General features: G+C 38.1%; 1 protein-coding gene across 1 annotated transcript in view; it reads left to right on the top strand.

Moving 5' to 3' along the window:
* Ace2 (angiotensin converting enzyme 2) overlaps positions 1–17,717 on the top strand; it is a 49,968-nt gene that overhangs the window by 9,264 nt on the left and 22,987 nt on the right. The window contains exons 3-8 of the mRNA XM_052171687.1: positions 3,912–4,070; positions 6,993–7,086; positions 8,355–8,498; positions 11,283–11,395; positions 12,809–12,914; positions 14,286–14,383. Of these exons, the coding sequence (XP_052027647.1) occupies positions 3,912–4,070; positions 6,993–7,086; positions 8,355–8,498; positions 11,283–11,395; positions 12,809–12,914; positions 14,286–14,383 (714 nt within the window). The remainder of the gene's footprint in view (positions 1–3,911; positions 4,071–6,992; positions 7,087–8,354; positions 8,499–11,282; positions 11,396–12,808; positions 12,915–14,285; positions 14,384–17,717) is intronic.

Below are 17,717 nucleotides of genomic sequence, written 5' to 3'. Positions count from 1 at the left end.
ATTCACGCCTGCGTATTTTTTCCCAGAAGATAAGAGACAGGAAAAAATAAAAATGCTTTCAGAAGTTGAAAAGCTTGAAATGTCAACTCTCTGATGTAAAATATAGAAAGGTTTTGGAGTTCTAGGATGGAGTGACAGGGTTCATATAAGCTGTGTTAAGTACTTCTTTGAATAGAATGCATTTCTTTTTCATTTGGAAATCTCTGGATATGTTGAAAAAGTGATCAAAGCAGCTTTGTCTTGTGAGCATCATGCAGCCTTGAGGGTCGTATCTGGAAACCAGAGCCAGCGTATGGGGCTTGCGGGTAGAGCTTTGCCTCGGAGGTTGTATGAGTGTAAGGTCCCAGATGGATGCTCAGATCCTTGCAGCTTTTTCCTTTCTTGTGTTCAGAGAATTGCCACAGGTTTAGGGCTAGGAGGTTGCAGACGGTTTAGCTTCATTCAGGGGATAATGAGCTCTAGAAAAAGAGAAAATAAACTACCAACACTTTATGTCTCAAGCAAATTATCAGAGAAGAACTGGCACTCATTGTCTGCCAATGCGTTTTCAATGGAAGAGTTGCATATTTTAGCATATAAATACATCACAGGCATTAAAAAGTATGGATAGTTTTCCATCAAAAGCAGGGATCAACAATGTTTTTAGGTAAGTGTTGAGCAGTGGATCTTCTTGACTTCGAAGGTCTTATGGTTTCTTCAGAACCACAGAGCCCTGCAGTTGTGTGGCAGAAGCAGTAGTATAAATGGATGTGTGGCTGACCAATAAAACTGTATTTAAGAAAGAGCAGGTGATATCTGAGCTTGGCCCAAGGGCTATAATTTATCAGCCCAGATTAAAGGAAGAAGCCCTGATTTATAATTTTGAAAAGAAATAAATATAGGTCATAAAGAGTTGCCTAGGAAATAAGAAGTTTATTGAGCACTAATTCTATGTAATTATCTTAATGACATGGACAGCTAGATTTGTTTTTCATCACTCCAGAATAGTGTTTTTTTCTTCACTATCTTTTACATTTTTAAATGATAACATGCAAAGTAAGGAGATTTATTGCAGTGTTTTTTCATAATCAGCCCCCACTCTCTTACCCATTCTCCTGCTCCTTCTGCCTTTGTGTCATATCCGTTCTTTTTCTCTTTTCTCTTTTGTCCTCCCTTAAAATGGTTTTTCCTCTGTTATGATCCCCTTTCTAGTTTTCACAAACACACACACACACACACACACACACACAGCGAGAGAGAGAGAGAGAGAGAGAGAGAGACAGAGACAGAGACAGAGAGACAGAGACAGAGACAGAGAGACAGAGAAAGAAATAGAGACAGAGATAGAGAAACACACACAGAGATAGATAGATCTAGGTCTATACAAAAGAAAACATGTGTATTTATCAAAATTATTGTTTAAATAAAATAACCACAATTTGGGTAGAAGCCACTAGACCTAAGGTCTAAGACAAAGCTCTCGTGAAAACATTTAAGATCATAAAGAAATTATTGGATGTACCTTACAGACGTAGTTAGAATTTTGTTTTTGAACATTCAAAAGTAGAATTTAATAGTTCATACTTGTAGTCCTTGGGTTTGCCAGGAAGTCCCAAGGGGTAGACAATGCAGTATTCTTTGCAGTTAAAGATGGAAGTCAGAGAGTGAATGTCTTCCTGGTTGTTCTAAAAAATATGTGTCTTGTCCCCAAACCTCTATGGATGGCTGTAGAAAACTTGGCTGTTTTAGTAGTTTCTTGTCTGCCTTTGCACAAAGGAAGTGTAAAAAGCTACTTACTTCATCTGAGCTTGCTCCTTTAAGATGAGGAACTTTATAAGCTGCTGTCTTAGCTTTACTTCATAAATCAGTCAGGGCCATAATTTACATGTAGCCATGAGCCACTTTCTAGGCATATATGAACTGGGTGTATAAAAATAGCTTTGCATCTCTGTGTAACAGCTAGGCTATTTTATTTAGGCTTGGGAGCCTTGAGGATGTGGAATAAACTGTAAAATAAATGCAAAAGAATAGCTTGGGGAAAAAGCATTATTCAGGAGGCAAATTCTAGTCAAGGTAAAATAATTTTAAATCTCGTAATGCATAACACACACACACACACACACACGATCTATACACATTTGTCCCACAGTTTCTATGGGCCAGTGGTCCAGGCATGCTTCTTTTGTTTCTAGTTCTCATCATGATGCCTTGAAGATTCTGAAGAGCTGTGTTCTCACCTAAGGCTTGGTTAGTAATGGATCCAATCTCGCTGTAGCTAAGTCAGGTGTGGCCAGGGTTAACATTGAGATCTTTGCATACTGCCCAATTGAGGTTTTTGGTTTAGTACAGCATATTAGTCAGTAGCTAGCCTCAGTTTCTTACCATGTAGCCCTATCCATGGAATAGTTCCTAACTTGGTATCTTGCTGCATTATTATCCACAAAAGAGAGGGCCTGCTAACAAGATGAAAATGACAGTCTTGTATAATGTAAATCTACATATCTTGCTACTTTTGTTCCATGTGATTGGTTAGAAGTTTGTCACAAGTCTATTCTCACTGAAGAGGATATCACACAGAGGTTTGACTATTAGCAGGTAGGCATCCTGCAAGCCATCACAGTGCTGGGTTGCTTATCAGGTCCACTACCTTGCTAAGCCTCTTGGTTAATGCATAAAGTGGTGACACAGTGATTTTCCATCACATGGGGTTGTTTAAAAGCTCAAAGGAGGCCAATTGTTTTTCAAAGCATTCTACAGTCATCCCAACTCCTGTCTACTTCAAGATTACTTAAGTTTTATCTCCTCTATGAACACATTTGGACTCCTATTGGATTTTTTTACTTGCTTAGTATGGAAACTTATTGACTCATTAGTGGTACCTATGTTATTATATATTTGTGTTGCATTGAAAAAGAGTTCCAGACATGTATCCTACTCCCTTGATACAATTCTAAGCAACTTAATAACAAACATTTTTCTCTCTACACAATAAAAGGGCATTTATTGAATGCATAGGATGTGTCAAGCCTACTGGTCAGCACTTTACTGTTTGCTACTTGTACTTATCCTTACAAGAATTCTTTAGTCACAAGTCACTTTGTAGGATTGTTTAATCTTGTAACAGAACCACAGCTAGGAACGATTATTTGTCCAAAGTCACACAGGTAGCCAGAAGTATCTTACTCCAGGACTGGAGCTCACATGCCACCTCTGTGGTATGGCCCCCAAACAATATTATGTACAAGGAAGTTGTTCCTTTTACCCTTTGAGAAGTGGAAGTGACGCTGTGTGTTGAGAGAGGACGTTGTGTGTGTTCTAAAAAAGCCAGGAGAAGTCCATCCTTCTACTTATCAAGATAGGACTGCATGGAGGCAGGTGTATCCCAGCATCATCACCTGTTTTTCGACTTCTGTGGCTGTCAGAAAAATCATCACTTTGCCAAGTGGCCTGGTTCCAGGAATCCTTCCTTTGAGATCACAATTTATGGCCAAAATCTCTGCCCTAAACCATGGCACCCAGGAGCTTTCTTTGATCTGCTTCTCATTTCTCATGGTTCCAGTGGTCACAAGGGACTGTATTCCCATTGTGTCTGCCGACTCTGAGATCTGCGAGGTTCTCCTTTTAGACCATTCATCCCTGAATCTTTAGCCAACTTACCCACGTCACAGCACTGAGGCCATAAGTTCCAGGGCCTCACAGTGTGAATTATCTGTGAGAATTTACTTCCAGTTCTTAGGACAGGACCCTTGGGAAAACTAGGCACTGGGCCAGAAAGAAAGTGGCCCAAGAGTGGCCTGATTACTTTTAACCTAAACCTTGACCCTCTCAGCAAAGTAAAGGACTAAGCCATGCAGGAAGTAGTAGATGTTTCACCAGATGTTCTTTGGACTATATCTTCTGTCCAACTTCAATTTATTTTATTTATTTTTCAGAATGAGGCTGCGGCCAAATGGTCTGCCTTTTATGAAGAACAGTCTAAAATTGCCCAAAATTTCTCACTACAAGAAATTAAGACTCTGTCCATCAAGCGTCAACTGCAGGCCCTTCAGCAGAGCGGGTCTTCAGCCCTCTCAGCAGACAAGAATGAACAGGTACGTATATAAACATTTTGGTCCTGGTCTTGAGAGATGAAATGTTTGGGAAGTAATACACATTCATAGCCTGCATGGATGATTCCTTTATTTGCAATGTTGGTAATGCCAGCTCTAGGCCTAGGTAGGGTGACTATAAAATTTATAATTCAAATTGGAATCGTTTTGAGGGTGAAAGAAGACACTTGGGTTCTGATCTGCACAGAAGTGAGCAGGAATATGACATCTGCTATACTGTGGTCAGCACTGACTGAAGCAATTTTCTTTTTTGTTTGTTCTTATTGCTAGATGCCACGGTTAGTTCATATTAACCTGACTGTTAATGAAGTCCTCGAGGTTATTGTGCCAACATCCACAAAATGGCACTTTAAAAACTTCCTATGCTGAGATGATTTCAAGAATTCTTATATTTACCCTGTTAAAATACCGTATCTCATCTCATGCCCCCCCAGTCCAGGGGCCAGCAAACTTGAAAGAAAGCTGTAAAGAGACATAAAATAAATATCTTAGGTTTTTGCAGGCCATATTGTCTATGTTACAAGGCAGCTCTGCCATCAGGGCAGGAAGTCAGCCATAGATAATACATAGATGAATGGATGTGGCTGTCTTCCAACAAGGCTTTATAAAAACACACAGCACATCCCTGATATAGCCTATTGAAATATTTTTATCTAAAACATTCAGCTCTTTCACATCAAAGTTTTCTTTCTCAGTTGCTTGGCCTCTGGAACTCTGTATGTCCCAATCTGCATTTATAAAAATAAGAGCCCATGATAAGAACAGAGATAAAGCCATATGGTATTTGTTTCTACAACTTGCTATTTTATTATTGTACATTCCTTGGATTTAATTATTCCACTAAGTTATTAATCTACCTTATCTTGTCTTGTCCATGTTTCTTCATCTACTTTAAAAAAACAAAAACAAAAACAAAAACAAGGATTCCGTGAGAAATCGTGGACATCCTAGATCTAAAAGATCCCCCAGTTAATTTTTAGCATATGGGATCTTGTGGAAGTTTTATGCATGGGATTTATCTTATGTTTACTAAACAATACATGTGCAACAGGGTAAAATAATAATAGTAATAATAATACATGCAGGTGTTAGTAGAAATCTAGCATTTAAATGATTTGTATAAAAGAATCAGTCTTTTCTTCCTTTCTATGTGCCTCCCTCCTTTTGTCTCCTCTCTTCCTCCTTTCTTCTTATGTTTCCAAACTCTCACAGATCAACTCATGGGTAATTCATCGGTTTCATGCTTAAATAGCATGGATCTATTGAGTTTTCCAAAAAAAAAAAAGGTTTCCAGACATTTCCTCTTCCCACCCCTGTATTTATCTTAGAGTAGAAATAAACCCTCTGCTGAGTTGCACCTACTGATGCCCTTGAACAGCTTGCCTGTACCGGGTTATCTTCACTCCCCTTTGCCTACAGGGTAAAGTTTGAATTCTTTATGGTGGTGCAGATTGCCGCTTGTCACCTGGATCCCACTTATCTCTCCATTCTCACGGACTCCATTCCTTCAGTGAGCACAGTCGCTGGAGAGTTAGTTATTTCAGCTCTTGCTATAAATGGCTTCCCTTCCTCATACATAGAAGCAGGGTAAGGGGGGATGGAATAGGGGGTTTGCAGAGGGGAAACCAGGAAAAGGGATAACATTTGAAATGTAACAAATAAAATATTCAATTAAAAAACATAAAAAAAATGGCTTCCCTCTCACACCTTTGTCCATTCTTAGGGTCCACCTTCTCCTTCCCTTTACTACTTCTGGAACATGCAGGTCTAAGAGTCCTTTCTCGCTGAAGCCATTTTCTAAATCTCCTTTCTTTCACCCTCCCACACTCCTTAAGCAGTACTGCTACATTACTCGCTGGTGACAGTTAACAGTACCCTTCACTCCTTCATGTTGAGATCCATTTCATGTCTGCCTTATTATTCCATGACTTTAGGGTCCTTGAAGGTTAGAGGTTTGTTTATTTCAAAGTTAACAGCATGTAAAGCATAGTGGAGGCTTAGTAAATTCTAAATGAAAAAAAGTGAAATCTCTGTGCATATATGAGAAATGAACCTGGGAGTTTGGGCAGACATGTTTATTTTAGTTAATCTATATGTGGTTATTACACACTCTCAAGATTATTTGATAGTTGACAGCAGAGGCAATTACACATAGGAACATGCTTGGCAAAGAAGATATGAATTGTTATATTTTGAGGCATTTAAAAATCCCATGACCATATGACCTCATAGAGAACAAAGCAGCAAGCAAAGTGCCTAAGTGGGTCTATACTGAGTCCTCTCTGGATATACTACAGCTTTTAGCTTACTGTTTTGATGGGCATCCCGACTGCAAAAATGAGTGGATCTTTGACTCTTGTGCCGGTACTGGGACTCTTTCCCTCCTGTTGGATATCCCTGTCCAACTTCAATATGATAGTTTCTGCTTCATATTATTATATCTAATTTTGCCTTGCTTGGTTTTTATTTCTAAGAAACATGCTTTATTTTTTTTTCAAATGAGAGACACCAAAGGCAATGATTCCAGTGGGGAGGGGAGGTGGGGAGGAACTGGAAAAGTAGAAGGGAGATCATAATCAGCATATACTGTATGAGAAAAGAATTTATTTTAGGTAAAAGGAAAACAAGAATAAAAAATCCCATGGGGTTGGAGAGATGGTTCAGTGGTTGAGAGCACTGGCTACTCTTCCAGAGGACCGGGGTTCAGTCCCCAGCACCCACATGGCAGCTCTCAACTGTGTGTAACTCTAGTTCCAGAGGATCTGACACCCCTACACCAATACTCATGAAATTAAAATTAAATAAATTATTTCTAAAATCCCATGACAAAAGGATATCTTTATGCCACTACCCATTATAGTACATTTTACATGCCTACATCTCTTTATTTTGCTTCATTTGTAGTTGAACACGATTCTGAACACCATGAGCACCATTTACAGTACTGGAAAAGTTTGCAATCCAAAGAATCCACAAGAATGCTTATTACTTGAACCAGGTAGGTTTTCAGTAGGTCTTGTTATCAGTCATAGTTAGAAAATTTATATTCTCCTCCAAAGTGTAAAAATGAGATAGACGTTTTAAATGTGTGATATATGTGCATGTTTGTGTGTATCTACATACATGTTCATATATGTGCAGGTGGATCTAGAGGTCAGAGGACAACCATGATTCCTCATTTCTCAGAAACAATTAAGAGTTTTCTTCTTTGAGGCAGTGTCTCTTCCTGGATGGGAACTCACCAAATAGATCATATTGTTGGTCAGCAAGCCCAAGGGATTTTCAAGTCTGTTTCCTCAGGGCTGGAGTTAGAAGTGTGATGGTCTACACCACACCTGATTTTTCGTGTGAGTTCTGAGAACTGAACTCAGGCCTTCATGCTTGTGCAACAAGCACTTTCTGGACTGAGTCATTTCCTCAGCCTGAGACAGACTTTTGACAACAGCACAAGGTTTTGCAGATGGATAACCTAAAAGTGGTACTGTTCCAAAGTGCTCCAGCTTGCTCACAGATTCTCTTTTTTAAAGCTCTGTATTTATTTTTCATTGTGTGTGTGTGTGTGTGTGTGTATGTGTGTGTGTGAATGAGTGTTTGTGTGTGGGGGGGTACATGTGCATGTATATGAGGAGGTATGTATGCCTGTGTAAGTGGTCAAAGGAAGGTGCCCTCTTCCATCACTCTCTGCCTTTATTTATTCCCTAGAGACAAGTTTCTCATTGAATTTAGAGTTAAACTAGCAACCAAGAGCTCCAACAATCAACTGTTTGTCCTCACAGCATGGGGGTTACAGTTGCATTCACGGCCATGTCCAGCCTTGTTTAGTTTTGAGACTATAACTTACTTACATTTTTTCTTTCTATCTCCTCCCTTTAAGCCCTCCCCACTCTCCCCTTTTACACAGCATCTGGGAATTTAGACTCAGGTCCCTGTGTTTGGGAGCAAGCACTCTTATTCCCTCAGCCATATCTACAGTCTTTCATAGATAGCCTTTTCATTTAAAATAAAAACCCACACAGTGTAAATCTTATTACAGTCAAGTAATTTAATTAAGCTCCTAACTAAATTACTTTAGTCGTCCCTGCTCCTTTGCAGACACATTTGTATCTAATAATAAGTCCAAGGACACTAACCATGATATTTTGTGACATGACAAGGATGCCTGCCAACCTTTGAATTCTTTAAAGTTTACAGAATTGTAAATACAAAGTATTTGTATGGTAGCTACAACTGTTTCACCTTCGTGTGTATTTTCCTTTGGAACAACAGGGTTGGATGAAATAATGGCAACGAGTACAGACTACAGCTATAGGCTCTGGGCTTGGGAAGGCTGGAGGGCTGAGGTCGGCAAGCAGCTGAGGCCGTTATATGAAGAGTACGTGGTCCTGAAAAACGAGATGGCAAAAGCAAATAGTAAGTCTACAGCTTTGTCTAGGTTCTGACGCTCTCCATGGGAGTGGTCATGGGACTATTTTTCCTTTATGACTAATAATACTTGGATGCCCCACAATGAACATCATTTGCTTAAAGATTCAGGTTAACTGTCCCAAAAAGGTACTGGGATATTTTAAAGAAAAATGGCACACTGGAACTCTATTTTTCAGAGAGATTATGGATGAGATTCAACTATGGGATGAATTATCTAGGACTTATGAATTATTAATTATTCATGAGGTCTAAAAGCCCCAAAGGGTGCCCATGAGAATGTTGGCACTGAATGGTGATCCTATTATTCAGCTCAGATAAGAGACAAAGACAATATCCACTTACCAAAACCCTCATTTGGTCACAGTTTATTCTGCAAGTTCATTTGTGTGTCTATCTCACAGTTATAGCTCAGAAAGAAGACACTATCATCTAATTAGTTCAGGTGAAAATTCTATTTTCTGACATTCTAAGTCATAAGACTGTGACCATGGGAAGGGGCCTTCATGTCTTTTAAGTTCTGTTGTTGAGCATTATGAATAGCTTTATGCCTCAGTGGTTCACTGTTCCCTGGAAAATAAGGAAAAATGTGATTTTTCCCATTTGTTATTTCTAATTTCTTGTCATTTAAACTCCTATTCTCAAGCCTCAAGTACATTTTAGACCAAAGTTTGTCATCCTTTTAATAATCTCCACATTTCTTTCCATCCAAATATTTATTTTTCTCATCTCTTTTGTCATGTATTAACAATGTAGATATAAAAACAGAACTTCTTTGCAAATCTTATTAGCTACTACTTCAACACAAGCTTGTGTTTCTTGATGGTTAGATACTAAACAAAACACAGAGATGTGCTCTGTATAGATATAGTCTGGAAACAAACACAGGACCACTGTAATAGTGTCTGGGATGAAGTAGATGGCATCTGAAAATATAAGGCCCTGAAGAAAAGCAAGATAAAAAACTTAGGGACTAACAACAGCTTTTAAAAATAACGATGCAGAGTATACACCAAGGGTTTGGAAATTAGGAGTAAATTTCTGCCCCATACCAGCTGTGTGACTTTGTACAAATGATTTTACTACCCTTAGCATAGTAAATGCTATTTAGCATAGGCTATTGACACAAATGTAGATTAGGTGTAGCCATTATGGAAATGGTTTGATAGGTTCTAGAGAAATTTTAGATAGAACTACTATATGATCTGGTAATTCCTCTTCTGGGCATGTACTGAGATATCTGCATTCATCACAGCATTATATAGTCACAACAGGGAAACAAATGAGGTGTCCAGTAACAGACAAATGTGTGTGTATATATATATATAATAAAAGAAATACACTATATAGCAGAATATTATTTAGCTTTAAAAAGTTGCCATTAGCCATAATGTGGATGGACCTAGACAGCAGTATGCTAAGTGCAACAGAAAGAAAACAGCGCATTCTCTAACTTAGAGAACCTTTAAGTAAAAGGATCAACTACCTATACAGAAAAAGAACAAAATTGCCATTACCTGGGGGTGATAGGAGGAAATGGGAAAATACGAGCCAAAAGATTCTAAGTAGCTACTGACCTAAGAAACTACCAACTAAACCACTCAGTGGTTAGAAGGCAAAGTTTATTAGGAATCAAACTGCCATGGACATCTCTGGAGGTGGGGCAGACAGAAGAGCAAAATGGCAGAAAAGCAAGCAGATCTTATACAAGAGTCAGCAAGGCAAAATCTGAATGGATACAGGCTACCCAGATTGACTGAACTAGGTACACTTGCCCAAGGTGGTTGACCTTTGGGGTAAGACTAAGGGGTTGGGGGTGGGGAGGCTCCTGAGGGATTAAAGGTGGCTCCTGGCAAACAGGAACTCACTGTAGCAAATTTGTTTTCTGGTGAACAGAAACTGCCTTTAGACTTGTTTACATAGCAGCAATCCTTCTGTTTACCTGGCTGAAGTCGGTCTATTTAGGACAATGTCACCAATACTGCTATTTTGAGGAAAAGGAGGATTTTAGAGTTAATAGGATGAACAAGATTAAATATCACATATACAATATGAGGACAACAGTGAAAAATAGCCTACTGTACTCAGGATTTCCCCCAAATATATACATTATCATTGTTCTTGTCATAAGGCAAACAAGGGGTAACTATGTAAGATGTTAATTTGTTTCTCTATAATAAGGCTTATTCTACATATGTAACATAACATCTTATTTTATGATCTTAAAAATGTACACTAAGTTTTATTTCTAGAAAAACAACAACCCACAGGTTGTACAGGTCTCTTGCAGACAGCGACAGCTGTGGTAGGCTCATGAGCACAGCAATCTTATGTCCAGAATGTCCGGAAATCATGGCACTCCCTTTCCCAGGCTCTGAAAATCTATTTCTTTCCAACCTTCTGATCTGGGAGGACTCCGGGAAAGGAGTAGGGACATGGATATGATAAAACACATTGTGTGAAAAATTCAAGGAATTAATTAATAAAGAATGTATTTTAAAAGCACGGGCTATGAATCAGCACAATGGGCTTTATACTGGTTACAGTATACCACAGTTCCTGTGCTTATCAAACCAGATAACTTATTTAAACTCCTGATGGAGATGATGAAGAACAATTGCTTAACAGAATTAGCAAGTCTTGCCTTTCGTTTGCATTCTTTTGAGATGACTTGTAGAAGGGCAACAAAGAATTTTAAGATAGTTTTTTTAAATTCTCCCATCAAGATTAATCTGTGTAAACTGTATTTCTCTTTTATCCCGTTAAAAATAGATTATGAAGACTATGGGGATTATTGGAGAGCGGATTATGAGGCAGAGGGAAAAGAAGGCTACAACTATAACCGCAGCCAGTTGATTGAAGATGTAGAACGGACCTTCACAGAGGTAACAGAGGGACTGCAGGGCAATAAACAGGGGCCATAATAGCCAATAACCAAAGACTACTTTTTGTTTTCTGTTTTAGGTCTATCTTAAATTACATCCTAACTGCAGTTTCCCATCCTTCCTCTGTCCCAGTTCCCCCCACATCTCCCTTCTCCCCCAGATCCACCTCGTCCTTAGAAAAGAACAGGTTTTTCAGGGACAACAACCAAACACTATGTAACAAAGTAGCTGTTTTTAAAAGACAGATTGTCTCTACATAGCCTTGCTGTCCTAGAACTGTGTAGACCAGGCTGGCTTCCAACTCAGAGATCTGTCTGCTTCTTCCTCCCAAATGCTGGGATCAAAGGCATGTCCCACCATACCCAGTGAGGGCTATTGTTTTAAACATGCAAAATGGCTATTCCCAGTTCTACAGAACTATAGTATATCAGCATTTGTAAGAATTTCTTTTTTGAGACCAGGTTTTATGCATCCCAGGCTTGCCAGCTAAGCATGATCTTGAACTCCTGATCCCTTCTGCCTTTACCTCCTTAGTGGGGAGTACAGGTGTACAATGCCATGCCTGATTTATACAAGGCTGGGGATCGAACTCGACTTGGTGCATGCTTGGCAAGTGCTCTACTAACTGAGCTACATCCTCAGAAAATATTTACCTTCTAGAAAATATTTTTGAGAAAAATACAGCTTCCTCAGACAATCAGAACTGCACTGCTTCCCTCTCTTTTGCTCACTGACTAGTAATTACCAATAGGAAGACTATAAAAAAGAAAGATTCAGATCCTGAGCAATCAGCCCAGTCTTGCTTTCTTAGCAGAAAGTCCATGGCTTTGCTCCTTTCCTTACAACTATTAGGACTATTGGCTCACTAGTCTTTGACAATGGAAGTGTATTTGTTTCTGCCTCTCCCCTTTATTCCTTCCTTCCTTCCCTCCTCCCTCCCTCCTTCCCTCCCTCCTTCTCTCCCACTTCTCTCTCCTTCCATTTTCCTTCCTTCCTTCCTTCCTTCCTTCCTTCCTTCCTTCCTTCCTTCCTTCCTTCCTTCTTTCCTTCTTTCTTTCTTTCTTTCTTTCTTTCTTTCTTTCTTTCTTTCTTTCTTTCTTTCTTTCTTTCTTTCTTTCTTTCTCTCTTTCTCTCTTACTAGATTACTAGAAAGAGTCCTATGACAAAAGAAGTCATGATTTATTTTTTTGGCATCAACTTTCCTCTGGGGCTCTGAATTCCAATGAGCGCTCATATTGATTTATGTGATGGGGCGAGTCAGAGTCGATATCAGTGAAGAAGGAATGTTCCCAAACTCTCCAGAATATTTGAGAGGAGAAGAAACTGTTCTGTATGAAGATGTTCTTATGTCTAGAGTTACATATTGGAAGCTGAAGTATTCTTGGTCTAAAACTTTCTTTCTGGGCTTTTCAGATCAAACCATTGTATGAACATCTTCATGCCTATGTGAGAATGAAGCTGATGGATACCTACCCTTCCTACATCAGCCCTACTGGATGCCTCCCTGCTCATTTGCTTGGTAAGGAACTGCAGGAGTCCTTTGTGCTCTTTGTCATTCTAATTATTTCCATGACTAAAGCTGTCTTTTGGAGTGAGGCACAATCTAAAGCATTTGAGAATATTTGAAAATAACATTATTATCATTTCAGAAATATTTTTAAAAGCACATTTTTCAGCAGAAAAGAGTCCATTTAAAATCACTATCTTATCTATTCTATTTTAAATGAATGTAGTCTCTAAAATTTATTCTCTATTAAGAGGACTAGAGGAGGAATTCTAGCTTAAAATGTTCAAGTCGGTTCACTAAGCCTGGGATTTTGATATTGTATGGTCAAAGGGAAGCAGCTCAGTGGGACACTGCGGAGAACACTATGTACCGGATGGACTGGACTTTTGTGGTGAATACTTATAAGTATAACTTTAGGACTTCACATTTATCTTTAGTAAGTTGAAATAGCAAAATGGTGTGGTGGGTAACAGTGCTTATCTGCAGAACCCATGATGGAAAGAGAGAATGACTACTGAAAATTGTCCTCTGACAATTGTCCACATGCCTCCACATGTGGACTGTGGTACATGCGCACCCATCACACACAAGCATGCATGCATGCATGCATGCATGCATTCACACAATTATTATCATTGCTTCTTAGTAATTGGATTCACTGGAGTGCTTTCCACATAATTGTGTCACCGCATACTTTCAGTGCCAGGCTTCTGACCCTTTGTTATTATAGTGTTTTTTTTTCCTGGATCCATCTTCTCTTTTTAGGATTTCTGGCCTTGAATTCGACTTCATATTGTTGGATATGATAACTAGGTAACATAGTTACCTAGTTAAGTGTGTTATTAAGGTATTAAAAGTAAAAATTAGCTGTCAGTTAATAGAAAATTGAATGATGAACTTATGTGGCCCTTTTTGAATCCACATTAGACATTACTAATCATTTTCTTTGCATTTGCAACATTTTGTTGTGTGTATAATGGATTTTCACAAATCTAAAATGTAGTAGTTATGATGCTCCATATGTTTTATTTTGTTCTGCTTTGTTTGAGAGAGGGTTTCATCATGCAGTGCTCCTCCCTTAACCTCCCAAGTCCAGAGCTTACTGGCATGCACTAGCATGTCCAGTTTTAATTGTACCTTCTAATAGTACTTCAAATAGAAGTTCTGAAGATTCCCTAGCAAGCCTTGCCTAACCATATCATTTCTTGTACACTTAGTATTTTACATGTGATAGAGAAGGAAATGTTGCAAAGTTAACATAAGGGAAGGACCAAAAGGAGAAGCAGGAGTAGTGAGAAGGGAATGCAGAATCTATACTATGAGAGATTGGATCTGTATTTTTGTTGCTTTATTCAAATATTAATGTATTCTTTCCATAAACAGGTGATATGTGGGGTAGATTTTGGACAAATCTGTACCCTTTGACTGTTCCCTATGCACAGAAACCTAACATAGATGTTACTGATGCAATGATAAATCAGGTAAGAAATAGGAGGAGCCTTAAAACATTATGACGGTTCAACTGCATTTTTCATTTATGCATCTTTCTGTTCTGATCGTGTGTGCGAAATCATGCTGATAAAATCCAAGCTAACTTCAACATATCTCTTACGCATTTTTAATGAAAAAGTAGTTTATAATGTCAATGATCTCAAGTACCTTCAATAACAGAAACTTTTGTTTGTTTTGTTGAGAGCCATTCAAAATTCAGATGACCTGGTTTTCTTTCTTATAAGCAATAAGATATGGTTTTATCAATTGGTTGGCATCACAGTTTTCAAAGTCAATTGTTACTAAGTAATCAGTCTGTAATCTCTATGGATAGTGACAAACAGAAACATTACTTTGGATATTAAAATCATTGTCATTTAAATATTATTAAATATTACTTTAATTTTATTAATACTAATATTTAATATTAAATACTTTAAATAATACCCTTTTTACCATTTTAATACAATTTTTTAAATTGTATTTTCTTCCATCAGTGAAATATTAGAATTTTCAATATTTTTAAATTTTATTAAGTTCTACATTTCTGATTATGAGTGATCACACACTTCCATTTGCCTCTAAAGAATGTCTTCAGATGGCCATGCAATAATTATATATGCCTGCTAAAGGTATTTTCTCATTTATCCGTTTACATCTGTAAGTTGTAATGCAATGATGGAATTCACATATGTAACATACTCCTGGAAAAATTTCACAGTCGAATAAAACCCCAAAGCTGCAAAACTTCAACTCTTGTAGCTCTTCTAGCTTCATTTTGTCATCACATAGCAGCAGATGGCCATCAGGATGCTAACCCTTATCCTTTACCAGTAGCTTTGTGTATATTATATAGTGATAAGCATAGCTGCCTCTCAAACTGACTCCATAGTTGCTTCTTTCCTTAATGTTAACTCTGAAAGTGTCAGGCTCGGTATCATTGATAGTTCCATGCTATAAGACACAAAACAGTCTTAGATGGATGATGTACCTGAAGTCACAGAGATAGTCAGAAGTAACTAACTCCTCTAATGTTTCCCCTCTAATTCTGTCTATTTGTTTACTCTTCAAGATATGTTGACTATGCTTACCATTCTGTGTTGTTTTGTTCATTCATCTTAAGCAATATCATATTAAAGAACAGTTTTGAGATGTATATGACAACGAAAGGTCCCACCCCTAATAACCAAAGCAATTTTGACCACAAAGAACAAAAGAAGAGATATGACAGTCTCTGAATTCAAAATATGCTGAAAACAAAGAAACATTAAAAACAGACATACAGACCATTGGAACAAAATAGAAAGCCTAGAAGCAAACCTACACATTCAAAGCCAACCAATTTTCAACAAAGGTGCTAACATGTTGACATGTAAGGTGCTACATTAGAGTAAGGACAATCTATTTAATAACTACTCAATGCTAGGAAAATTAGATGTCCACATATAGAAGAACCAAATAGGACCTTTGTCTCTTACTAGTTCCAAAAATTAATTCAACAAGGACAAAAGATGTAGCTGTGAGACCCGAGACTATGAAACAGGGAGATCATCCCAGGCATTGAGATAGATAAGGAATTTGGGGGCACAAATTCCTAAATGCAGTAATCAAAAACTGAGATAGACAAACAGAATTGCATAAAATTAAAAGCACAGCAGAGAAAACAACATGCAGAACACAAGAAAATGTTTAAAACATCCATATGTGATGAGAGTTAATGTCTACAAGTGTAAGGAATACAGCAGCTAAACTCCATCTAAACTGATTAAAACACGAGCAATAGATATTTCTTGAAAAAGGTGCAAAAATGGCTAATTGTTCTATAAAATTTCTCAATGCCATCAATGATCATGAAAATGGAAGTCAAAACAAAAATTCAAGACAACCTCAGTCCAGTTAAAATGGCTATTAAAAAAAAAGACAAAAACCACTGAGTGCTGGTGAGGATGTGGAGTGGAGAGAACCTTCCACACTACCTTGGAAATGCAACTTAGTGCAGTCATGAGAGAAAACAGACAGCCACCTCCTCAAGAAATTAAAATGCACCTACCATAAAATCCAGCAACCCCATTCCTGGGTGTGTATCCAAAGGAAATGAAATGAGTGTGTTGAAGTGCTAACAATACTCCCACATTTATAGGAACGCTATTCATAATAGTCAAGAAATGGACACAAACTACATCTTTGTATGGGGATGAATAGATAAAGAAAAGTGTGACACCTGCACATAGTGGGATGCTTTTCAGCCATAAAAGAATGAACTCCTATTATTCGTAATAGCATGGATGCAACTGGAGGGTGTTGTATTAAGGGCAATAAGACGGACATACAAAGACAAGAACCTATGATTTCACTCATATGTGGGAGTGCATAAGCTGATCTCATGGAAGCTAGGAGGAGAAGGGAGACTGCCTGAGACTGAAGCATGCAGGGAGGAGGGAAAGAGCGAGACTAAGCTGTCATTTAATGGAAAAATATAGATGTGCTATTGCACAATACAGTGACTGCAGAGAGTGATTATATGCTGAGTGTTTGGATAACTCTGAAGAAAGAAATCAAAATCTTTTTCTTCACAAAGGGATATGCATATCCTCATTTGAACATCATACAATGTATATGTATATGAAAGCATGCATTATACCCCCCAAAACATGTGTTCCTTTTGTCTTCTTGTGTATCAGGAAACTATGAATTTAAATTAAAAGGCTGCCATACTAATTTGTAACAATATTTTGACATTAAGCCTTTAAAGTCAATAATATTAATAACGATGATAATGGTATTTACTCTCATATTCAATTTCTTATTGCCAGGACTGACACAGGAGAAACACTAAACATGACTGATATTCAAGACCAGAAGAATTCTTCTGGTACTAAAAATGATTCATGGCACCATATAATAAATATACAAGCTTTGTTTGTCTGATATGGGCTTCATTGCTTCAGCAGGCTTGGTAGTCTCCTAAGACATTGTTACAAAGGAATTTGCTGGCGGCACATGCCTATGATTATCTCTGATTAGTTCCAAAACATTCCAAAAGTTCAGATGCTATGGGAAAGCTCAGCTACTCTTTGGGTTCTAGGCCACAACTAGTCTTTTTTATTCCAAAGTCTATGCTTTCATGTCAACTATATTAGTTCATTTCTTCCACTGAGCCTAACATGGGATCTTGACCCCTAAAGAAGTCCAGTCAACAACTGCTGGCTTGAGTTGAGTAGTCTTAAGCAATTGGGTCACTATTTTCTTGTTTGTGTTTGGAATATGAAGAAAGACGATCAGGGATATAGCTTAGAGGTGGAGTGTTTGCCTGACATATATAAG

The sequence above is a fragment of the Apodemus sylvaticus genome, chromosome X (genome assembly GCF_947179515.1).
Source record: "Apodemus sylvaticus chromosome X, mApoSyl1.1, whole genome shotgun sequence".
In the NCBI taxonomy this organism is placed as follows: domain Eukaryota; kingdom Metazoa; phylum Chordata; class Mammalia; order Rodentia; family Muridae; genus Apodemus; species Apodemus sylvaticus.
This window is presented reverse-complemented; position numbering and strand designations above follow the sequence as displayed.